Source organism: Carettochelys insculpta, chromosome 2, assembly GCF_033958435.1.
Source record: "Carettochelys insculpta isolate YL-2023 chromosome 2, ASM3395843v1, whole genome shotgun sequence".
Lineage (NCBI taxonomy): Eukaryota > Metazoa > Chordata > Testudines > Carettochelyidae > Carettochelys > Carettochelys insculpta.
Genome location: NC_134138.1, coordinates 88,176,245 through 88,201,363, shown reverse-complemented (window position 1 = coordinate 88,201,363; position 25,119 = coordinate 88,176,245). Strand labels below are relative to the sequence as shown.

At 42.3% G+C, this 25,119-nt stretch overlaps 1 protein-coding gene across 3 annotated transcripts in view; it reads right to left on the bottom strand.

Moving 5' to 3' along the window:
* OSBPL1A (oxysterol binding protein like 1A) overlaps positions 1-25,119 on the bottom strand; it is a 129,291-nt gene that overhangs the window by 86,299 nt on the left and 17,873 nt on the right. For all 3 annotated transcript variants that reach the window (XM_074987280.1, XM_074987281.1, XM_074987279.1), the window contains exons 4-10: positions 15,724-15,798; positions 9,432-9,543; positions 5,682-5,767; positions 2,251-2,395; positions 1,191-1,258; positions 1,066-1,110; positions 65-138 (exon numbers count right to left, since the gene is read on the bottom strand). In XM_074987280.1, coding sequence (XP_074843381.1) covers positions 65-138; positions 1,066-1,110; positions 1,191-1,258; positions 2,251-2,395; positions 5,682-5,767; positions 9,432-9,543; positions 15,724-15,798 — 605 coding nt within the window. The remainder of the gene's footprint in view (positions 1-64; positions 139-1,065; positions 1,111-1,190; positions 1,259-2,250; positions 2,396-5,681; positions 5,768-9,431; positions 9,544-15,723; positions 15,799-25,119) is intronic.

Here is a 25,119-nt window from a genome sequence, read left to right as displayed (position 1 = left end):
TAAAAAGTGGGAAAGTAGGGGTCATTAAGATTCTAGGTATCAAGAATGTAAGTGTGACACTTACTGTTTGCGATACCAGGACAGGACTCCATGTTCTAGTACTACCCAGTAAAGCTTCCAGCCAAAAAATCTTAAACTCTTTTTTATATATATTTAAAAAACAAACAAAAACAAAAACAAAAATGCATTATTATTCATAAGTCCATTGCTACTCCTGATACCAGAGCTTAGTGGCCAACAATCTACATTACTTACAGCTTGCAATTTAGTATTTTTTCCCCCAAAAGTGATAAAAGAATCAAATCTATTAAAACTCTGAACATTAACTCTTTTTTTTTTTCCCCCCCAACACTGCTGTTTCCTTCCCCCTAGAAATGGATGAGATTTATAAAAATCAAGTATAATGAAGATAGTGGGACTTAGAGAGTTGCCAGATGCATGGTGCTGTCAACTTAAGACTTTACAGCAATAGTAAGAGAGAGACACCTCAATATCAAGTATTTTAGTCACCATTAGAGATCATGAGGGGAGTGCAACTTACAAGTGACACGTTAAATTTTGTTTAGAGTAGATATAAAGCCATTTACTTACATAATTAACCAACTTTGAATTGTTGCATTAAATTTTGGTTTTAAGCCAAAGTATTTGTAGACATGGATTCATCCTATGAATAGTGCTGAATTGCAGTGAACAGTCATATTACTTATGTTGCCTACAAAACTGTAGTAGAAGCACCTCTCAATTATTAAATGAGTTGATCTTTAAAAGGCAGAAGAGTACTATCCCACTTGTACAGATGGGAAGTGTGACACAGGGCAGATGAACCAAGACCTGTCCAAGGTCACAAGTAATCTGTGGCTGAGCCAAGTATTGCACCCAGAAGTCCTGAATCTTAAGACCAGCTTTCCCATTTTAGCATTGGTTTTGGAAATACATTATAAAATGCATAGTCATCACTGACGTTAGACACCATCCATTTCTCAAGAACAGAAGACAATCTGCAAGGACAGATTCAGAAAACAGCATTTCCATTGTTTTACACATGAAAAGGAAAAGATGACATACCTTCCACAGAGGACCTTCGTATCGTTTCAGGCGTTTGTTGATTACCTATTTAAAATTAAATATTTTAGAGCCAATCCAACTGATTGTTTCCCCAAACAGTTTAATATAGGATATTTCATACCCACCTTTCCAATGCTTCCTCCAAGTATCTGTTTCATTTCTGCACCTTGGGCTAGATCAAACGCTGTCTGGGCTGTTTAATAACCAAAATAAAATCCAGAAGAGAGTTTAGCTTTAAATTAGGAGTTAGGACTCTTGTAGGGTATTTAATGCTGTGGACAAGCATTATGAAGTAATTACACCAGACACATAAGGGGCTTATCCAGCTCTGAGGGAAAGTGATGGCCATCATTTGGTTGTTTGAACACTGATAGAAAACAGCTGACAAGAGCAGTGTAGTAGCCATGTATTCACTTCTTACAGTAGAACACTTTTGAAACTCCTGGATTACTACACCAGTACTTTCCTACCTTACAAAATTATGTGCTCACTTGCAAGACATGAGCAATTCTTGGTTGACAGATAAGTTACATTACATTTGTTTCCCTAAAACCATGGGAAAGTTGAATTTTGCTGGAATTGATAAGAAAGAGCTTTGCTAGGATTAGAGAAAACTCAATTTTAGCAGTCACCATCTCTTAATTACTTGCAATTTAACCCGTGTTACAGTCAGTTTAATAAAAAAGTGACAAGTGAGATTTTTCAAGAAAACCTGAAGTGACAAGGAAGCAATAGTGCAAGTGATTATCACTGAACTGAAAACTCTGCCTTTGCTTTTACATAGCTCTCTATTCATCTCTGGCAGACTCAACAAAAAGACCCAATTTGTTTATATGGCGCAGCAACAGACTGCAGAAATGTGAATTCTAATGCATGCCAAGATGTTGCGCATCAAGTGGCTCCTGCAGACCCTGCTGGTGAGCATTAAGAGCTCGCTGCTGCGTTTTAGTCTAGCATATCAGATTGCAATAGGGGACTTTTAGTGTACTTCACTAGGGTCTTCACAAGCTAGTTAGCATGCAACACATCGACGTGCATTAGCATTCATAGCCGGCTCACGCTGCTGCACCACGCAGACAAGCCTTAACTCATCTACTGGTTAAACAGTGGCTAAGAAATGCTTCCATACATTGACACTGCTTTAGTGCCTTTGCTGCATATTTAAGCCGCAAGAGCCTTACTTACCATTTTTGTTTCTGATTTTAGCGTCCGCACCACTTTTTAGAAGTTTTAAGGCACAGTGCTTGTGAGCACGGTATGCTGCACAATGTAATGGTGTATTTCCCATCTGATCAGTGCAGTTAATGTCAGGAGGCTTTGGCCTGTTTAACTAAAAACAAGACATTTAGAGGGTCACTAAGCTTTCCTGTTGCACTTCATACATAGGGCCTTAGTGATTTATGGTCAAGTATCCACTCCCTGCCCTGAAATCTTGAAAGATAGACTATGTACTGTAAAGTATGGTGACAAAAGGGGGTCATGCTAGGGGAAGAGTGAGGACTACAGGAGTAAATGAGGTGTTCAATTACAAGTAGGTGTCTTCTCTGTGTTCTTGCCTCAGGTGCCACCCTCTCATCTCCTCTGTGCAATGTTGCACACAATTGGCTGCATTGCCATAGTACTCCGTTAACAGCAACTAGTTTGGATTCCTTCAAGAACAGGATCACACTCTAAAAACCCCAGCTTCTTGAGAGTCTAACAGAGAACTGTTTACCACCACACTTCTGAAGCTAATAAGGGCAGCACAGGAATGAAGACGTGCTCTGTTCACTGTACCTGTAATTCTATATACGTGTGTGTCATCCCTTATGCCTAGATATCCTCATTTTGTTCAGAGGCATGTTTGGAAGAAGTACAAAAATTCAATGGGCAAACTCTAAAGCAGTTGCTAATTTAAAAAAAAAAAAAAACATGCATAAAGACAAGATTCTCACAAAAACCCTAACTCATTAGGGAAAGGATTATTCTGACCCTTGAACAAACAGAGGTAAATAAGAATGATTTTAGCAGACTGATGCAAAAAGCAACATAAAGCTTTCTGTGACAAGGCAAATAGAGAAACTGCTGCCATGAGAGTTCCCTACTCTTCTGAAACTGTGTTAATACTGTTCTCAAATTTGAGGACTCCCCAACCTTCCCTCTTTGTGTCTGCAGTTATGCCTCTTCCTCCCCCAACCCTGGCTCCCACATGTACAAGCTGAACCTCTCCTATCCAGAGCACACATCCAGCAACATCTGTAATCCAGCATGATTTCAGTTAGCTGGATAACTATTTATCATGGGTGTGGCCAAGTTTCCCGGTGGCCCCATACAGTTTGTTTCCAGTCACCAGTCCTGGCTCTCAGTGTTCTGTGTTATTTAGCATCACCTTACCCCTAAAAATCTCTTTTCAGAGATAAGCAAGCAAAGGAAGTGGCGGCAATACTGCTAGACAATATTAACTTCCTGTGTTCTGGCAAATTCTCTCATTTGGCACCGGCCAGGTCTCGAGGGTGCTGGATTAGAGAGATTCAACCTGTACATCACTAACCACATCTGAAGGCAGAGCAGAGAGCAGCCATTGCTGGTTGTGCACCTGGGTCTGAAGGCGTTTATCGCTCCACCTCCTGGAGTGTACACTGCTCTTTAGCACAAACTCTAGACAGCCAAGGCTGACAGGTAGCTCTTCCAAAACAGAGTACATACGTTACACCTCACTTGGGAGCCAACTGCATAGTTTGAGAACTGCTGTACTAATAATTGAGGGCAGAGGGCAACAGTGATCCCTTCAGAGAGCCTATATTTATATTACAAATAGACCACAGAAGTCCATTAACATCAAGGACAAGAATTTTCTAAGTGATTAGCAACCCCAGATAGAGCTGGAAGGAAAGTGACTTACAGCTGTACCAAAAAGGGTACATGGTAAAGAAAAATACAAGTGGTAAAACCACTTTCTGTTTCAGATAATGGTTGAAAAGCTCCCAAGAAAGCTGTGAAGTATATAGTCAGTTTACCTTATTGGTAGAGGTCTTGCTTTTATAGATTGTTAATTTATTGCAACTCATTTCTGTTGTCACGAAATCTGACCAGTTCAGTTTTCAGACAAAATGGGCCTACAACTTTTCCAGAGAGAGATACCATTTGAGCAAAGTTTCATGTTTCAGCTCATTTCAGGAGTTTTTTAAAAACTTCCAACGAAACAAAAAAAGCAGTCATGTCACACTTCAAAGACAACAGAAAAATTTATTAGGTGATGAACTTTTATGGAGCATTTATTTTGTTAGTCTTTAAAGTGCAGAAGGACTGCTTTTTTGTTTTGTGAGGATACAGACCAACACTGCTACCGCTCCGTGATCATTCTCCCAACTATTTCGGCTAATACATGAAATAGTCACTTTTCCTAGCCAGGTGTTTAAGATATTTCTTCAATTCACTCATTCTGTAAGTTTTCAATATATAACCCAGAGGCAGAGATGACAGATATGAGTTTGCTCTAGAGCCTCAACTAATAGCATCTGACTTTTAGCTCATGCAGGAAAAGCTCATGTCTTTAGCACCACAGGTCCCAAATTCAATCTCACCTACCAACAGTACGCGTCTGTTGGCATTGCATATACATAGTAAGTAAGTACCACAAGTAGTAGGAGTTTCATATTACAACATAAAAACTTTAATTGCCACACGTAATCAATTTTAGTTTGCAATTCCACCCAGGGGAAAGCACCTTCAGCAGTTAAGTGTGTATTTTTAACTCTTGGAAACACATGGCCCACTTCTCTGGAAACAATCAGTATCAGTTGTTAGCCGCAAATATTTCGATATACAAAGTGGGCAGAATTTTTTTTGTGGTGGAAGATCTCATAGATTCATTGTGTTTTTAAAGTTTTAGTGTTTCATCCATGTATTTTGTATTCAATAATGTTGGTCATGTACAACACATCTGCTGCAGCTAAAAAACAGTAATTTTCATGTTAATTCTCTTGACTGAAGTATTGTAGCAGTTTAACCAGCAGCATTTCGCAGCATCCTTTAGCTAACACAGGAAGGATGTTAGAAATCAGGAAGGATATTAGAAAACACTTGAAACTTTTGCATCTTAATCTGCTGTACAAAAAGGGGGAACACTAAGACTGCTTCTACACATGCCACATAATGAGGCAGTTCAAAGCAGGCTAACGAGGCACTCGTGTATATTCAGCACCTCATTAGCATAATAGCAGCTATGTGAATTGTGAAATGCAGACTGGTAGTGTAGATGTGAGTAGCTTTGAAATAAATGCCCCACTACAACATTCCCTTACTTTGAGCTAGTTTTGTGGGATTAAGGGAATGTCAACATGGGGCACTTATTTCAAAGCTGCCCCCATCTATACCATTAATCTGCAATTTGAAGTCAGCACTTGGAAATTTGTGCAGCTGCCATTATGCTAAGGAGGTGCTGAATGTGTATGTTAGCACCCCATTAGCCTGCTCTGAATTGCCTCATTACCATGACACCTCTGATGGGAGGTGGCATGTGTAGAAGCAGCCTAGTAGCAGGAAAGCACTATACTTTGGTTAGTTTGTTGGCTGTAATGGGCGGTGCCTGCTGGGTGGGAAGGTAACATATACAGTGAACAATGTAGCACACTTACCAGAGCTGACAGTTTTGCCATCTCCCCTTCTCTTGCTGCTCCTAAAAGTTGTTCTTCTAGTTTCCTCTCTTGTGTCCTTTCCACGGCTGTTTTCAAAGTGAAAATAGCTTTAGCATCCATATTCTCAGAGAAACTCATACAAAAGCAATAAGTGAGGCTGGTTTACTGAAGAATATTCAAGCACTGTATACAGGGTTTACAGTTTCCCCGATACCAGTTAATTTCAGAACTATGTCTACCTGAAAGAATGAAATACACTTATAGAGCAATGCTCTCCAGAGTTAATTAAATACAGTGCACAAGTCTTAAAGGTGATTAATAACTTCAGAATCTTTCCTTTTTTTTTTTTATTTAAATGCTTCACAAGTACTCAAACCATTTACCAATTAGTACAGGTTCACCATATATTTGTCCTAAGTTTTTTCCAACAATATCAGGGAAGTTTACTAGTAATATTAAATCAACATTATTTAACCAGCCCTATTTTCATCCTGATTATACTTTCCCTTACTATAAAATATCTGTCCTCTCTACTCCCCTTCGCTATTTTACCATTAATTTCTGCCCTATAAAAATCTCATCCTGCTCCAGATTAACCTGTCAACCTCTCCCAGCCTCCTACAAACTGTATGCCCACATATAGGGTTGAGAGATTTTAATCGAAACACCCAATAGCTAACAACTTATAAGGTACAGAATAAGATGAGGGGTCACTCTCTATGAAAAACAGCCTGCTTAAAAACGGCCAAAACTATACCCTGGCACATACTTTGATTACTAAACTGCTGTCCCTCAAACTCTGCTTAGGGGCTCCATCCATTATCCCATGGCACAACCACACCCTAGCCCTCTGACCCATACTCTCCAAGGGCTTCCAAGAAAAGTGCATGTTTTAATCCCCACTATTCCAACATAAGTTCAATGGCTGATAGTGTTGTATGAGGATTCTGCTACTTCTTCCTTTCTTCTCGGTGGTAGCGGTCAGGTGTTTGCTAGCTTACTCTTCTCAACTGCATTTTGCATCTTGCTCTTCATTGACTAGCTCCAACATTGGTTATTGCATGACTGTTGTACATAGTAGTGTTGCAGCTACATCCTTGTTCACTGCTAGCCAGTGTTGTGAATGGCAATGGAGAAAACAAAACACCAATTTGTATTCCTTTTGCTGGTGCTTGTTAATACTATGAGCACCGGCACTGGAGTTGAGTGTAGACTTGAGATGACGGCATAGCATTGATTTATACTAGTCACATTAGGAAAGTTCTCCTGCCAACCACAAGGGTTAGGATTTTTCAAGCCCTGATGGGTTAGCGTCCAACAATAATCTACGTAAAAGTCTTGCTTTAAATACAACCCATAATCTACAGAGTTGTTCTCTGGAGTAAAATATTCAAATGTTGCACACAATTTTTTTGAAGGCTTGCTACGAGAAGAATGGTTTGCTTATAAGGAGCAGTGAAAAGAAGGAGCACTATTTAAGCATTTCTGTGCGTCTGACATCAAAAGACATGTGACTAACAATAATTTGGCAAATTAAGATGCTATTATTTCTACTTCCTCTTATTCATAGATACTGAATATGGATTTATCTGGCTAACAGGAAGAAGCAGACAAGCCTGCCTGTGCTGTAAGAAGACAGAGCTCAGGAATTCCTTGGTTTACATACTGATATGTACTTCTCAAACTACATGTTATGGAATCAGAGTGTTTGGGCACAGTTGTAGAATTTGGACCTGTTTTTTCAGAAAACAGGTGAGCAACCCAAAATTCAGTTGGCAAGGGTGTGCTTTGATCAACCCCTCCGCCTCCCCCCAAAAAGTAGGGCCCTTGGTGCATACATATGTAAAGTATAGAAACACCATCTCTAACAATGGAAGTCTTTGCAACCATGTAGAATTATCTTATCACCATCAAATGTATCATGGTTAATTCTGCTGGTAGATTTGCTTTCATTTACTGAGGACAGCAAAATTGGATCAAGTGTTTTAAAAGTTTGACTGGACGTAAAGGAAACATAACTCTTCCCTTGCGCCCCGCCCTCCCCCCCCCAAGGTTAATCAAACTTTTAGGAAGGCTTTATTTTCAGACAAGTGAGGTGGGGGAGGGCAGCAAATTGCAACCATAGCAACAACTGTGAAAACTAACATTGTTAGCCAGATTAATAAAGGCTTTAATAAATGCTTCACCCTGAGAAGAATTAACAACTACACTCATTCTAAATTTTTAGAGCATCTGTTTATGAGAATTACCCAAATCTAATTTACATTTAAGGAACAGCATGTTTCCTGGAAAAGCACTGAGCGGAATGATTTTATCTGAAATAAGTCTTTAGTTTTCCAAGCTTTACTTTTGAATTTAAGAGCCACATGTACCAATTATACTTGAACTATGCATAAAGGTTATTCAGGGTTATGTTGCCAAGAATGCCCATCGAAAGAGTGTACTAAGTGACAGCTGCTTTCTTACCCTTTGTTTGCAGATATGTATTGATTCTCTACAATGTTAACATACTTGCTCTTTGAAAAGTAGTATTGGTCAAGACTTTAAAAAGTAATAAATTTTAGGTATTCAGCTTTAAACACCTTTGAAAAGGTCCACTTTCCAAAGGGCAGGAGCTTGACGCTTTTGGAAGTCACACTCCTTTGCTTCATCTCTGAACATGGAGACCCAGTCCAAGTGGTTTTGGATCTTAAATCTGAATGGAAACTGCCTGGAGCAAGGTTGTGAATAATTCAGTGAGCTTTCTCCCACCAAACACTTTGTATTCGGTTAAACTGGGCAGATTTTCCTTCTCCATTCTCCTGCAAAGATGCCCCTAAAGCCTTGCTGGCCTCTGTGTGTGTTAAAATCTCTCTGTAGTTTAAAATTCTATTATTCTCTAAGCATAATCTAGAGGTGAGACAAGGGGAGCTGCAGGAAAGATCCTGAGCAAGCTTGCCCACCATATTTGCAAAACACTAGAAATGCCTGCCTACAAGTGAAGTGGTGTATATCCCATCCGTTTACACAAAACAGCTTTTGTTATCACCATTTGGATTACCTTCTCCTATACAGCAAGCTAGCGCTGTGAGTGCTACAGCTCTTTGATTTTCAGCAAAGTCTACATCATTTAAAGGCTCTGAGGAAAATACCACCCACACACACTCACTTCTCCCCCACCCCCCCAAAAAAAAACAACCCCTGTTGCTAAAGCCTTAACATTTAGCAGAAACCGTATTTACAAGTAGATTTTAAGCAGAGGCAACTAGTGTGGGAATTGCAGGGGGTCCTGCCCATGCTCCACCCCCTCCTAGCATATGGTCTGTTCATGGCCCTTCCAGCCCTGCTCCACCATACCTTACCTTCTCCCATCCCCTGCACTGCCCCCTTTCCCCCCCGCCGCTTTTCCTGCGGAAGTGCCACACTGCTTCCAGTGGGTAGGGAGGCAGTCCCCCCTCCCCTGAGTGGTGCTGCTTAGAAGCCTGTCCTGCTTGCTGGCTGTGCTGCTCTGGAGGAGAAATGGTGAGTGTGGGGGCAGTTAACATGGGGGAGGCATGTGACCCTCTGTGCACCCCCATGAGTTGCCTCTGGTTTTAAGGTGTCTTCCAAAGAGGCTAATGTACAGTCCTGTTGTACTGACAGGTCAGTATTCTTTTACAACAGGAGTGACTGAACCAGAAGCCACTTTGCAACCAAGTGAACTTATAGGTGAAGCACCTCTCTTCAGAGTTACAAATGCTTACAAAAAGGCAGTGAAGAACAGGAAGTTACCTTCCAACATATTTCTGATCTCTTTATCTTGTGTAACATCTCTTGCAGTCTGTCCTTCCCCATTAACAATAGATATATCCGCATCATACTGTAAGAGCAGCATCACCACCTCCTGGAAAACAAATCCAAGATTATTTCTGATCACAACAGCTCTTTCCCAGAATTGGGCTGGTCCACTGTTCTGCAACACTCCCTTGGGCGCTTAGAGTGGAATGGTTCACCGCCAAAGGAGTTGATGAAACGTGACAAGGGTCACAGCTATCCTGCTTACCTTTTTCTTGTTGTACTATCTGGACAATGAAGACAACACACAGCAGTGAAGATGGGCATAAAGATATCTTACAAAAGAGCGTGGCAATAACCTTGTACTAAGGAACCTTGGGGTGTTGGAAAACTTTCAGTATCCCCTAAATCTGAACAGGCACAACACTTTCCAGTGTGTATGAGTTCTATATTTTAGATGCTTTTGCCCACACATCATTAAAAGACAAATGGTTTCTATTTGAAAGAACAAGGTAGCCACATTAGTTACTGAATCAGCCCATCTTAATTCCAGTATTCCATGTAGTAAGTAGATAGGAGACCAGCATTTACAACGCTGTATCTATGTTTGTTGGATGTAGAGCTCTGCTTGGGTTAAGTGCTCATTCAGGCGATTTCAATCCCTTTTAGCGATGCATTAGTGTCCAACTAAAGAGGATGTCATGGTGTTGCCATTGTTTCCACAAAGTGTCTCTGTCAATGCTGTCAAAAAGCTTTTTCACTCTATGAAGGTTAGGTACAGAAGGGTTTGCCATTCGCAAATTCAGTTATTCATGAGTGGCCTTGCTTCCCCGGTGCGGGGAGTGCTGGCAGCTGCTGCCGTTTCCCTGGGGCTCTGAGCCCATCCCCCATTCACAAAAAGACTGAATACAGAACCCTCACAAATGCTGAGACCCTACTGTACAGGGGAGAGTTCCACACGAGTGACTGTTCTATGATCATTCTGAGAGTTCCTGTTTGGTCAGTATAGGCTCTCACACTTTGGAAGCCAATCTGTTCTTTCCTGAGCTATCCATTGATTTGTCTTCATTCTCTCCAGGAAAATCCGATTGAACGCTTTCCCTGGAATAGACTAATGTGACACCACTCCAGTTGTTGCATTCCTTCAGCTTGCCTTTCTTTGGTAGCTTGATAAGGTAGCCATGTTTCCAGTCTTGTGGGAGCTCTTCCGTGTCCCAAATAGATCACACATCATGTTGCCTGATGTCTCATTAGCTGCCTTCATTGCTTCTGTGGGGATGTTGTCTGGACCATGCACTTTTCAGCTAGGCAATGGCTTTTCTGCTTTCTTCTTTTGTAGGTCTGCTGCTGTTAATTTGCAGCAGTACATTTACAGGTGGTAACTCTGGAGGTTCCAAGAGGGCAAGGTGGTTCAGTTGCTCTTCAAAGTGTTCCTTCCATCTACTGAGCTGCTCACTTGAGTTTTAGCACATGCCCCTCCTTATGCTGTACTGGCTGATCCACTGTCTGCCGTGACTCAGCTAGCTTCTGTGTGATGTTACAGAGCTCCTTCAAGTTTTGCTGGCATGCAGCTTGTTCAGCTTGTTGTGCAACGTTTTCCACAATCTTCTTCTAGTCCCATTTTACAGCCTTTTTAAACTTCTTTGATAGCTTCTGAATACAGTCTGAGCTCACACCTTGGCTGCTCTTGTTTTGCTGTTGACTGCTGCTTTTCTGTCCTTTCATGCCTTCACTTTTCCTCAGAGTTTGTGCAGTGATCCATTATTTGCGATCCCTTGTCCCCTTTCCCAATGTTTTAGCACAGGTTTCCTTCCAGGCTGTTTTGGTGTGTTCCCAAATTTGGTGCCTTGACAGAATCCTTCAGCATATGCTGTTTCGAGTGTAACAAGGGTGCCTGCTGTCACCTTTGTTCTTGATCACAATGAACAGGACAACAGATGGCCATCAACGAGGCATTCACGGGACACTTTTCAAACAACTAGAGGACATTGATTTTGCTGATGTCACTCTTTCACATCAACAGGAAGGCTATGTCTACACGTGACCCAGACTTCGAAATGGACACGCAAACGGCCATTTCGAAGTTTACTAATGAAGTGCTGAAATCCATATTCAGCGCTTCATTAGCATGTGGGCGGCTGCGGCACTTCGAAATTGATGCGCCTCGCCGCCATGTGTCTTGTCCAGATTGGGCTCCTTTTCGAAAAATGAGCTCATGGGAATAAGGGGACTTCAAAGTAGGCAGGGTCCTTTTGAAAAGGAGCCCTGTCTGGACAAGATGCGCGGCGGTGAGGCACGTCAATTTCGAAGTGCCGTGGCCGCCCACATGCTAATGAAGCACTGAATATACATTTCAGCGCTTCATTAGTAAACTTCGAAATGGCCATTTGCGTGGCCATTTTGAAGTTTGGGGCACGTGTAGACACGGCTGAAAGCATGAAAGAAAAGGTCACAACACTAGACAAAACTGCCTCAATGACTGGACTGAGCACTAACAAGGGAAAGACCAAGACAATGAGGACCAACCAGTCCAACACCATCACCATCACATTGGGAAGGGAATGACCTGGAAGATGTGCGCGCTTCACCAACCTGGGGAGTCTTATGGGTAAAGATGGAGGAACAGATAAGGATATCAATGCCAGGATAGGGAAAGCAACAGCTGCATTCAAGACTCTCCATTCCATATGGAGTTCACAAATAATATCTTCAAAAACAAACGTGAAGTGTGCGCTCTGGTATGGATGTGAAACCTGGCATACTAAAAGTCTTCAAGCCACAGACATTCATAAACAGATACCTGAGGTACATCCTTCACATCAAATAGCAAGACTTAGTCACAAATGAGGAGGTCTGGAACAGAGCAGGATAAGAACCAACTGACACTGAAATCAAGAGAAGTGTGGATGGCTGGGCCACACCTCAGAAAACCATCATCAAGCATGGTCAGTCAAGCTCTTGCATGAAACCCACAAAAGAGGAAGACCTCAGACAACATGAAGGTCTACTGAAATTGAAGGACAACTGGGGTATTCCTGGAGCCAGCTAGAAGTTTTGTCCCAAGACAGAGTGAAGGGAAGGACACTTGTGAGATGACCTATGCTCCACGCAGCATGAGTGTTAAGTAGTAGTAAACAAAACAACTCAGCCATAAAGTCTATAATTAGGCAGGCCAAATAAAAATATTAAGAGCAACTAACCAAAAAACACAAATAGCACAAAAAGCTTAAATTCATCAGAAGCAGGAAGCCTGCCAAACCATCAGTGGGACCACTGGATGACTAGGGTGCTGAAACAGCACTGAAACAAAAACAAGACTATTGAAGAAAAACTAGATGAACTCTTTGCTTTGGTCTTCATTGCAGAAGATGCAAGGGAGATTCCCACATCTGAACTTTTTTAAAGAGACAGCTGAGGAATTATCGTAGATTTAATTAAGTGTTAGAGGGAATTTGGAACAAATTAAAGAATAATAGATCACCAAGACCAGATACTATTCTCCCAACAGTTCTGAAAGAACACAGAAATAAAGTTGAACTGTGAACCCATCACCCAAATTAGTGTTTCTCAACCAGTGGTACAAGTACCCTTAAGGGTACAACAAGGTCTTCCATGGGGTACATCAACTCATCTAGATATCTGCCTAGTTTTACAACAGGCCACAAAAACACTAGTAAAGTCAGTACAAAATTCAGACAATGTTTTCTTTCTACTGCTCCATAGGCTTTACGCTGTAATGTAAGTACAATATATTTCTATTCCAATTAATTTATTTGACAATAAGATGGTAGAAAGTCAGCAAGTTTTCAGTTGTGGTCTTCTGAAATATTTTTGCATGTTTTTGTACATACAGTAGAGTCTCAATGATTGCAAGGGTTTTCAATAGGGTTGATGTTGGATTTTCACAAATGGGGCAGCCCCACGGCAGCCACTGGTGTTCCCAGCCCTGAAGAAGCGAGGCCACTCGTGAATAATTGAATTCGTGAATGTGGCACCTGTGAATGTTGAGACCCTATTGTATTTTAAGTGAGGTGTAACTTGGTGGTATGCAAAACAAAGGTGAAAAGGGCAGAGTATTCTTAAAAGGGTCAATGGCACTTGTTTCAAGACCTCAGATTCCCTTAGAGCCATGTTTCTCAATCGGGTGTACATACCCTTAGGGGTATGTGAAAGAAGTCTGGGTGTACTTACACTTTTTTTTAACGGGTACTTCATAAAAAATGTTTGAGAAACACAGACTTAAATCAGCCTCTGTATCAGATAACTGGGAGGTAGCTAACCTAATACCAATGTTAAGAAAAATAAATTAAAAGGTCCAGAGGCAACCCTGGCAGATATAGGCTTGTAAGTCTAACTTTAGTATCCAGTAAAACTGGTTGAAGCTGTTGTAGGTAACAGAATTATCAGACACATAGATGAGCATGATAAGTTGGGGAAGAGTCAACACAACTTTTGTAAAGGGGAAAAAAAAAAAAAAAATCGTATCTCTACCTATCAGAATTGTCAAACGTGTCAAACGTGATCCAGTTGACACACAGTGTACTAGGACTTTGAGAAAGCCTTTGACAAGGCTCTTAAGCAAAGGAGCAATCATGGGATTACAGAAAACATTCAGGAATTAGTTAAGACAGTTAGCAAATGGTATGTAAAATGCAGTTTTCACAGTGGAGAGATAAATAGCAGGGTCCCACGAGGATCTGTACTGGGACTAGTGCTATTCAACATAGTCATCATCAATGAACTATAAAGAACAGGTAAACTGTAAAATTGCAAAATTTGCTAAAAGATAATCTTACACAAGATAAGAAAGTTCAAAACTGGCTGCAAAGAGCCACAAAGGAGCCTCACAGAATGGGGTGATTGGGCAATGGCAGACAAAAAATGGATTTTGATAAATGCAAGGTAGTGCACAAGAGAAACACTCCCTGACTATACATACAAAACGACAGTCTAAATTAGCTCTGATCACTCAGGAAACAATTTAGAGAGTCAATGTTAGCTAGTTCCCTGAAAATATCTGCATGATGTATTGAAGACAGTCAAAAAAAAAGCTGAGAGAGTATTTGGGATCAGTAGAAAGGGATAGATAAAAAAATATAATGCCACTACATAAATTCATGGTATGCCCACATCTGGATACTGCATGCAGGAAGACATTAACATTGGACAAGGTATAGAGAAAGACAACTATAGTTATTGGGGGTATGGAACAAATTTTATACAAGGAGAGATTAAAAAGACTGGGCCTGTCCATCTTAGAAAAGAGAGACTACTATGTGGGGGAGGGACATGATAAAGGACTTATATTGTGAATGGTGGGGACAAAGTGAAGGGGGGAAATGTAGACTATTCACATAACACAAGAACCAGGGATCAGCCAATGAAATTAGAAGTCTCTGGGTTTAACTCAAACAAAAAAAAGCCTACAACAACAAATCCCTTGTACCCTCCCTGCAAAAAGGAAGTACTTCTTCACCTGACACAGAGAGCCTGTGGAACTTCTTGCCTGTGTATGTTGCGAACATCAAAAGTGTAACTGGGTTAAAGAACGAGGTAGCCATTGACAGACCTATCCTGCATGAACCTATTAGCCCAGATGGTCAGGATGCATCATGATCTAGCGCGTCCTTAAACATTTGACTGCTAGATACTGGGACAAATCACACTCTAAGGCCATGTCCACACTGCAAAAATAATTTCAGAGCTGCTAACTTCGAATGACAGACTTCAAAAGCTGAATATCTACACACACACACCTTACTTCGAAGGAGGCCACTACTCCATTCCCAGGAATGGAGAAAGGACTTCAAAGTTGGAGTAAGTTAACTTTGAAGTAAGGGAAAAATGCACGTAGACACTGCAGACTGCTTCAAAGTAGCGCCTAACTTTGAAGTTAGTTCCTAGCGTAGACGCAGCTTAAGGTGACTTATTCTGTTCGCTCCCTCTGAAATATCTGGGACTTGTCACTGTTGGAGACAGGGTACTGGGTTAGACAGACCACTGGTTTGATTCAGTATGGCCATTCTTCTCTGAAGTTTAGTTAAGCTTTATGTCATTGATACTTCGACTGAGGGTCTTGAGCTGCGACTCAAATTCACTCTTAGGTAGCTTCCTGGCATTGTTACTAGGATTTTTCCTACCTCAAGTACTTTGGGTTCAATGCGTTACTATTAATCACTTAATATTTTAGACTTCACTGACAACACCCTTTGTGGGGGACACAGTCTTAGGCTGGCTTGCTTATAGATCCTATGAACCACACAGGTAGCCAGGAAACAGTGTATTTTACCTTGCGTCCAGTGAAGGCAGCACGATGCAATGGAGTGTCCCCCATATCATTTAACACATTCACTTCTGCACCAGCCTGCCAAGACAGAGACAGTTAAGTAATGCGGGAAACATGCAGGTCAATAGTTTGCCTCTACAAAAGTATTCCTTCCAGAAACACGTCAGCATTACCACCACTTACTGGCTTACACTTATTTGTCAAGAACGTATTACGGGAACTAGGAGGTTTTCTGTGCGTCCCAGTATAGTTGTAAAGAGTAACCAGCAACATTGGAAGATTTAGAAGGGAGGAAATCTACGATGATGAGGCCTTGTGAAAGGGAGCATTAAGTGTAGACATAGCCCCAGTCTGAATTTGGACTGCTATGGCAGCGCTGCTCTACTACTGCAGCACCGACACAGAAGTAACAGGATGAGTTCTCCTATCTCTGTAGTTAACTTACCTCCCTGAGAGGCAATGGCTAGTTTAACAGTAGAATTCCTCTGTCAACCTCAGCTATGTCTGCACCAGAAAGCTTACGAGAGTGTTGCTGTAAGACCTCTAGCATAGTAGCTCTGTCCAATAGGAATTTAAAGCTCACTACACTTGTGACTGTCGTTTTTCCATATTCACTACATTATATAAAATGTCATTAATATTAGAAAAATAAATACCTTCTGGTCTTCGAATTTGCACAAAGCTGTGAGATGACGTAAAAAATCAGACACAAGTAGGGCAACGACTCATTGCCGCAAAGAGACGCAAACTATGGAAAGGCTTTGAACCCCATATAGCCTGTAACACCCACCCCTCCATACAATTGCAGAGCGGATGGGAGTGGCATGGCTCCAGGAAAGTAGCACACAGACAGAGGCACTGCCCCCATGCGTGAGAGGGTGTGATACCAAACCCCCATCCTTGCTTTGCCCTGCAGTGCTTCCTTTTAGTGCAGGAGGCGTCAGTGCCCACAGGGGTTCCTCACTGGCTGGCAGGCTGCCTCACCTGGGTGAGCATGTGTGAGAATCATCTTGTGCATGTGTGATGAATTCGAAGAATTATTTCTTGCGAGTGAGGTATGCATGCATTTGCCACAACGCAGTGTCATGTTCACCACATGTGGCGAATAGTGAACGTACTGGACACTGCAGCTCTATAACTATGGGAAAGCGCTCTTACAATCAACATAAGCCACTGACAACAAGCAGTGGTAGCCATGAAAGCCAGAAAAGCTCTTCCCTCAACAAAGCATTATCCACACTGGTATTTAAAATCCATGTAATTTATGTTGCTTGGGGAGGGGGAAGGGGAAATTCTTCATCCCCCCACCCCAAGCAACATAAGCTATCTAACATAAGTTACGATGTGGCACACCCCTACAGCTGTATATACCAACAGTTCAGTTCCTTTAATCACCTTGCTCAAGAGTGTGCCTTTTTCCACACATGAGCAATGGAGCTGGGTTGACCTAACTTTCTCAGTTTGGAGACAGCCTTTGTTTTGCTCCATACACAGATTGCATGCAGCAGTCATAAAAGCTGGGGTAGGAAACCTACAGCCTGCAGGTTGCATCTGGCCCACGAGGCCTGGGGCTTCCCATGTTCCCCCCCATCAGGGTGAGTTGGTGATGGCACTCCAGCCACGTATGGAAGGCATCAAGGCTTGGCTGGAGTACCAGGCCAGCTCATCCCACTGTGGGGTGAGAGGGAGCCCCAAGCCTCAGGGACCAATTTAAGGCAAACTGCAGGCTGCATCCCGCCACAAGCTCTGACCGGAAGGAGGGAGGAACTGGCTCTTGAAACAGCACATGGGTGGTACCATATGCATCCCGCCAGAAGCTGCACCAAGTAAGCACCCCAGTGTGTCCTGCCCCCTACCACAAAAACCCTGCATCCCCAACCTGTTCCTGAATCCCACCTGCCACCCAGCTCCTGTGCCCCACTGCCACCCAGTATCCCCATAAGCTCTGCAATTGTCCTGATGGGGGGATTCAAATGCCACCCTGCCGATTAGCTCTGGGTGCTCTTCTAGGTTTTTTGTTTCTACTGGTGGTGCACAATCACACATGCCTTGATGCACATAAAAATGTATTCCATACATGGGTGCAAAAAGAGCCCTCTGATCTTTTCTATCCACTTGTGGAACAGACCGCTACCCCCACCTCATTCCTGCACCCTCCTTCCACATCAGGTGGAAACACCAATACACCATAAAGGCAACACACAGCTTTCTGTCTGAATCTCAGCTCCATTTTTGCCACTTTCTTCCTTCATGTGAAATCCTTGTTTTCTTTCAACACTGCTCCTGATGCACCCTGCTATGTCTTAAAACAGTCAAAGATCAGACAAGTTACCTGTGCAACAGAACTAATTGGGATTATGTGGTCTTACTACAGCTGGGAAGCTGGTTTACTGGTGGAGCTCATGAGGGCTAAAGTCAGGAGATGAGGAGGATCTATTCCTGACCATCATGGACAAAGAATAACCTAGGACAAGTAACTTACTGTTACCTAACCTCCATTCATCACTCCCTCAGTATAAAAGGCACTAGTACTCACCCACTTCTGTAAAACACTGATCCAAGAGTTAAGAGCATCTGGCGCATACTTTTACTACCTCCTGCTTCCCATCCCTGAGTGTTTGATATTTGTTTACTCTATTTTGTAAAAGCAGAGTGAGTCAGGGACAGTATCATTTCCAATCAGGTTGAAAGAAATCTCCCTGCACTGAGGCTGAGTCCATACTACCAAGCTGGCAACAAAACTTAAGACACCCAAAACTCAGCCAAACAAAAATTGCCAGAGGGTATTCACACAAGCTTTTACTCCCACTATCCACAATGGGGCTACCATCAAGAAGCCAGGTCTATACTAGGAGGTTAAGTCAAATATAAGGGTCTAAGGTCAATTTTATATATAAACCATCAGTCTACACCACAGTACTCAATAAGTCAAATTTCAGGGGCTGTAAGGTAGATTTTTGTAATGCCAAATTCCCCAGGAGTAACACCTGAAAGTTGATTTTACAATGTCAACCTATGCAAGTGCAGATGGCAGTTATTAATTGACTTTATTAACTTCTGAAACTGTCCCACACTAATGCTGAAGTGTGTCCTTTCTGGTCATTGCTTCACCTCTGCTGGTCACCAGGTAAGCAGGAAATACGTAACAGGAAGCAGTGGTCATCAGCCTGGAAATGTTGATTTGCTTTCCTTTCTTCTCTACCGGAACAGCAAGCAGACATCTTGAGCACTGCTAGTAGCCATGAGTTCCCAAGATCATAAAACAGCCCCAGCATGGAGCCATCCAGAGATCTTGGACCTCCTCCCAGCGTGGGCAGAAAGAAGCCGTCTTTCTTCAGCTCAGAGCCAGCGAAAGAAATGCTGATATTTATGCAAAGGTATTCCAAGGCAAGGTTCTGAAAGGGTACACCAGGGACACTCAGCGGTGTCATGTTAAAAATTAAGGAGCTGAGGCAAAACTACTAAAAGTGCGAAGAAGCTAATGGTTGTTCTGGGGCATCTCCCCAAAAATGCCGATATTACGACCCTCATGCTATTCTGGGCACAGACTCAGCTTCTTCCCCCAGAAGATGCATTGACTCCTCAATAAACAGTGCTGCTTGGCAGAATCATCAAGCCAGTCTGATTTGCTGCATGAGGAAGAGGTGTAGGACAGCATCCAATTGAGTGAGAAGCCGATCTTGAAAGCCAGGAGCTATTTCTTGACTTGGAGCCTGTCCCTTTATCTCAGGGAGAGGCTTTGGAGGCAAACCAGAATCCTGGAGCACACTTCTCGTGAGTATGCCTTTTTTCTACAGATAACAGTATGTTGCAATAGTGAGGGAGAGGGTCTGTGTGTCTAATGTTAAAAGTTAACTTTATTAAATTTAACTTTATTCCCAAGTGTGAACATACCCGGAGGCTGCATCTACATTAGCAAGTTCTCCTTCCCCCTAGATGAGGGGGAGGGCCTTTCTGAAAGATTCTTTCAGGGACGGGGGGGGGGAACACCTGTAGACACACTGGGGGCCCTTTTTTCCTAAGTGCAGTCCTCATGGTGCTGTATTTTTCAATCCCTGGCCCATTCTTTGGAAAGCGAGGAGGCAGGCTGTGCAGCTGCTCTCTATCGAAAGAGCGGATCGATCTTTCAATCCACTTTTTTGCGTGTGGGAGTGCTCATTCAAAAGAATTTTTTTTTTGGAGGAGCAATTCCAGAAGAGCTTCTTTTGAAGAATCACTGCAGAGTAGACACAACCTGACAGCATGGAGTAATACACTGTAGATATTTACCCCACAGTGCAGTGTTGTGGAAAGGCAGCACTTACTGTGCATCTTGATATTCCCTCCCTCTGGAGTTTTCCCACAGTCTCGTCAGCTGCCTGGAACAGCATATGAGTAGCTCTCAGAACTCTGCACACTGAGGCATAACAAAGCAGCACCAGAGCCTGTCACCTTCCCCCCCAGTAGCAGCAGTCAGGCTCTGCTGTTTTCCTATTGCCGAGCAGAAGAGGAGCACTAAACATTTATTCATTGTTCCCCAAAAGAAGCAGCTGAACTCAGCTATCAGCTACTTCCTGGAGCTTCAAAGGGGGAAGAGAACATGCCTACCAAGCAGCAAAGATAAAAAACTGCACAGAGTGATCAGGGCAGGCATTGCGGGATACTGGCAGAAGCCAGTTCTGTTGGCAAGTCAAACCAGTGCCCGTACTGACTCTTCCTTAACAGTAAAGGGAGATACGGGGAAAACATCTCTGCAGGGACGGGAATAATTTTGTCACCAGAACTAGTTTTTGTTTTTCCCCTCCCCCAACAAACATCGCACTGCAGCATGTACACTCACTACTTTGTCACCAAAAGGTGGTACTTGTCAACAAAAGCTTGCCAGTGTAGACTTATGGGCTGTGTTGATGCTGCATGTTTTTCCCTAACAATACTCTTTTTGACCTCCCAAAATTGACATAAGTCAAAAAACCATATTTGCACAGCCCCAGTACTGCAAAACAGAGCATTGAGCCAAGCCAACAATAGTTGTGCTATGCTCACACACATTCATTTTTGACCTTAAATGGAAGTGAGGGTCAACAAAAGTCATTCACAGAACTGGAGTCATTATTTCGAGGGAACAGCCCCTTATCTTGACTTTTCATGCATGGCAGAATGTTCCTCCACCACTCGGGGGTGGAACCCACTCCGCTGCAGACAAGCCCTTAGACCTGGTCTACACTAGGGATCAAAGTCAATCCCAGATTCACAATTCTAGCCACACCATTAGCGTAGCTAGAATCAACGTATCAGGATCAACTTTGTTCCCTGGTGTAGATCAGGGATCTTTGGGCTCATGCCAATGTCCCTTACTCCACATGTCAGCGTGGAGTACCAGGGTTGACAGCCAAGCCCAGAGATCAATTCTGCTGCTTCTTCACACACGACAAAAATCAATCCCCAGAAGATTGACCACAGCATATCAACCACCCCATAAGTGTAGACATACTCATCGTCTGAGACTAAGGAAAAGCAAAGCAAGAAGCCACATTGGTTCTCGGTACATATCTGAATGATGCAATTAGCAATACTTTGCAGATGGTTAGTTTTAGCTTAACTGCCAGCATTTGGGGGCAGGCTGGCGGAATATAATTTTAAACTATGCCAGAAGTGCCTTGCAACTATAGCTAAATTGGCTTTATTTTATTTTAGCATTAATAGATTAAAGAAAAAAAGGAGGGTCTCCTCCACTAACCCCATATTTCTAAAAGAAGTGCAAGCAAAGACTCATTTAAGCCATTTTACTTGTGCTTTATGTATCACTGACATACTGACCCACCTTTGAAAACAAACACATGCTTATACCTTCCTCTGCTAACACAGTATCATCGTTGACTTAAAAAGTTAATGACATCTCTCTCACTGTTGACAGCTTGTAATGCTGTAAAATTTAGTGTTAAGGTAGCTCATGACGGGATGCAAATAAAAGTCTGAAATGCCAGTCACAATAAATACTTCATGTACCAAGAGTTTCTTAAAAAGATACAAGGCCTAATTCACATTACCTGAGTTTCATACAGCTGTAACTGTACTCAATGTCTGTGTCTCCACATGCTGTTTCTTCCAGAAGCGGCATACTGCTGAGCTATTCGGAAGATGCTAATGAGGTGTGGATGCAAATTTTATGCACCTCATTAGCATGTCAGCACATGGTTCGGAGTCCAGGAGAAGCTCTTCCAGACTCCAAAGTACACGTGCAGACGTGCAGCCCACAGGGATCTTGCGGAAGGAGGGCTTAGCACAAAGCACATTAGCACAAAGAATCATAAAAAACGTACATCTGAAATGGATCTTGAGAGGTATCTAGTCCAGTCTCCTACATGGAGACAAGATTAAGTATTACCTAGTGTAGTGCTTCTCAGACTTTTTTGATAAGGTCCTCCCTTCTTTGAGTCTTCAGTCATTTATGTCCCTGCACCCTCAAGTAAATATACTGCACCCACCCCTAAAGGCAAAGTGAAGAGCAGCTGAAGGGAGCACCATACCAGCAGCAGCACTAGGGCAAGGGAGGCAAAGTAAAAAGTGATCCCTGTCTAGCATCGTTCACAGCAGACTTAGCACCCCACTGTCCCCCTTACTGCTGCACTGCCGCTACTGCAGGCTGACTGCCAGAGCTCCACCACCTCCAGTTTGAAAGGGGCAGGGGAAGGGCCTGAGCCTGGGTTGCTTCCCAATGAAGGAATGAGGGAGGGGTGTTAAGGAGAACTTGAACCACCCTCCCAGTGAAGGAGAAGAACCCCAAGTATGGGTGGCAAGGCTTTGGCTGTCCCCGTTATCCCTACCTCCTGGGCGTGCACAGCCCTTCTGAGTAAGCCCCAGCCGTCTTGGGCTGAGAGAAAGAGCTCAAAAACACAGAGCTCCTACACCTCTTTTAGGAGGCCCACCCCATCTTTTCAGAACTGCTGATCTAGACCCTCCCTGACAGATGTTGGCCTAATCTCTTCTTTGAAGAAAAAACCTCCAAAAGGACAAATTCCATAGGCTCCTTAGAGTAGTTAAGCACTGGAATAAGCCACCTAACAGATAAGAAAAACTTTTAAGTGTCCAATCTAAGTCTCCCTTGCTGCAATTTAAGTCCATTACTACTACTCCAGTCCCCACTGGAGAAGAACCTTTTATAGATTTGAAAAATTACATCTCCCCTCAGTCTTTCCTTCTACAGACTAAAACCAATTTTGCCTCAATGTTTAAGGATTTGATGCTCCCCTTGGGACTTTTCCCAATTTGTCCACATCCTTCCTGAAGTGCCGTAACCAAAACTGGACACAAACCACTGATAAGGCCTTGACTGAAGTACTGAATAGAGCTGAAGGATTTCTTCAAGTCTTGCTTATAACTCTCTTGCTAATACATCCTAGAATTGTGAGAGTTTGGGCTTTTGTTGGGCAACAGTATTACAGTGGATCACAAACTAAATATGTTAGTGTAACCCCCGACCCATTTCTACAGTACTCCCGTCCTCGTCAGTCATTGTACAAATACAAAATGTAAAAGTGACTGTTCCCTCCACAGCACAGTACTTTTCAGTTGTCCCTATTGAAATTTATCCTATTTTATGTCAGACCTTTTCTCCAATTTGACAGTATTTTGGATTCATCCCAGGATTTCCATCATCCACAAGCTTCATATTTGCACCCTTTGCCATTACCCAAATTTATGAAGATACTGAATAGAAATGGACCTGGGACAGATCAAAGGACCCTACTTGATATGTCCTTCCAGCTCACTTATGAGCCACTGATAGTTAGTCTTCGGTTTTTCAACCAGCTATGCACCCACCTTACAGTAGGTTTGTTTAGGCTCTCTCTCTTCCTAGTTTGAAAGAAAGCATTGAGATATAAATCAAAGTCTTACGAAATTCAGTACATATCATGTATGTTATTTCTCCCCTACCCACAAGGCTTGCTACTCAATTAAAGAAGCATATTAGGTTGCTTTGACTTGATTTGCTCTTGACTAATCCATGCTAACTAGTTATTATGCTACTCTTCCATGTTCTAGTACACAGATTGATCTCTATCATGATTTTTCTTTGTAAAAAAATTAAAGTGACAAATTTCTACTTCTCTGTCCATATTTGCTTTTTATAAAATATAAAACTGTATATTTGCCTTTTCACACTCTTTGGGTTTCTCCCAGCTTCTATGAGTTCTCAAAGATGATTGTTAATGGCTCTTCAGCTAGTTACTTAAATGTCCTAAAATATTTCATCAGACCCTGTGGACTTGAAGACACCTATCTTGCCTAAGTAATTGTTAACGTGCTCTTTTCCTATTTGAACCTCAGATCCTACTCCACTTACAGTGATGTTCACTGTTACAGTTATTCAGTCACTGTTTACCTTTTTGGTAAAAGCAAAAAAGAAAAAAGCATTTAACACTTCATCAAATGCTATATTTTCTGTTGTCATCTTTCCCTCCACACTGAATAATGTGATTTATGTCTTTCCCTTTTTTCTTCACGGATTTGAGAAATATTTGTTACCCTTTATCTCCCTAGCTAGTGTAATTATATTTATGCATTGTCTTTCTAATTTTATCCCTACATTTTTGTGAGTTTTTTTTTTAATATAGGTCTTTTCCAATTTAATGTATTTTGGATTTACGATTTTTCTGAGTTTCAGATCATTCCAGATGTTTCTTATAATACTTCCTAACTTCCCTACCACAATGAAACAGTTTACCTTGTGCCTTTAATGTTTCTTGTAAAAAAGTACAGAATCCCTCCCCCTCCTTTAGATTTGCTTACTGTGGGAATTTTCCTACCTATTCAGCAAATTCAAAGACATCTGCCTTTTTGAAGTCCACTATTTTTATTCTGCTGTTTTCCCTCCTGCCATTCATTGGAATCACGATCACTTTCAGCCTAGCTGCCTTGCACTTTCAAATTCTCAACTAGTTACTCCACTTGTCAAATTCAAATCCAGACTAGCCTCTTAGTCACTTTCTCCACTTGCTGTAATAAAAGAGTTGTCTCCTATACATACCAAGAATATAATCTATGTCCAGCTATTTTTTTTCCTGTGCAAACATGTACCGTAAACCCTTGATTTAATGTATTAACAACATAGTGAATGGGTGGGGATGGTGTCTGTTACTGCCAAAAGTCTATTAAATCAGAATGGTTATACTCTATGATGATATACTGACCTTCTCAACCCATCACTCACTATCTTCTACCTCCCCTCGTCCCTTCCCACCTCCTGCGCCATTCTTCCCCTCACACCTCCATCTCCATTGCCCAATTACCTGGAGAGGAGCTGTATGCTGACCTGGCTCCTGCCACCTCCCGTGGCTTCTGGCACGCTCAGCGCTGAGGCTCCGCCAGCCCCAAACTTCAGGCCACCCACATGAAGGCAAAGCGCAACTGCCACCCCCA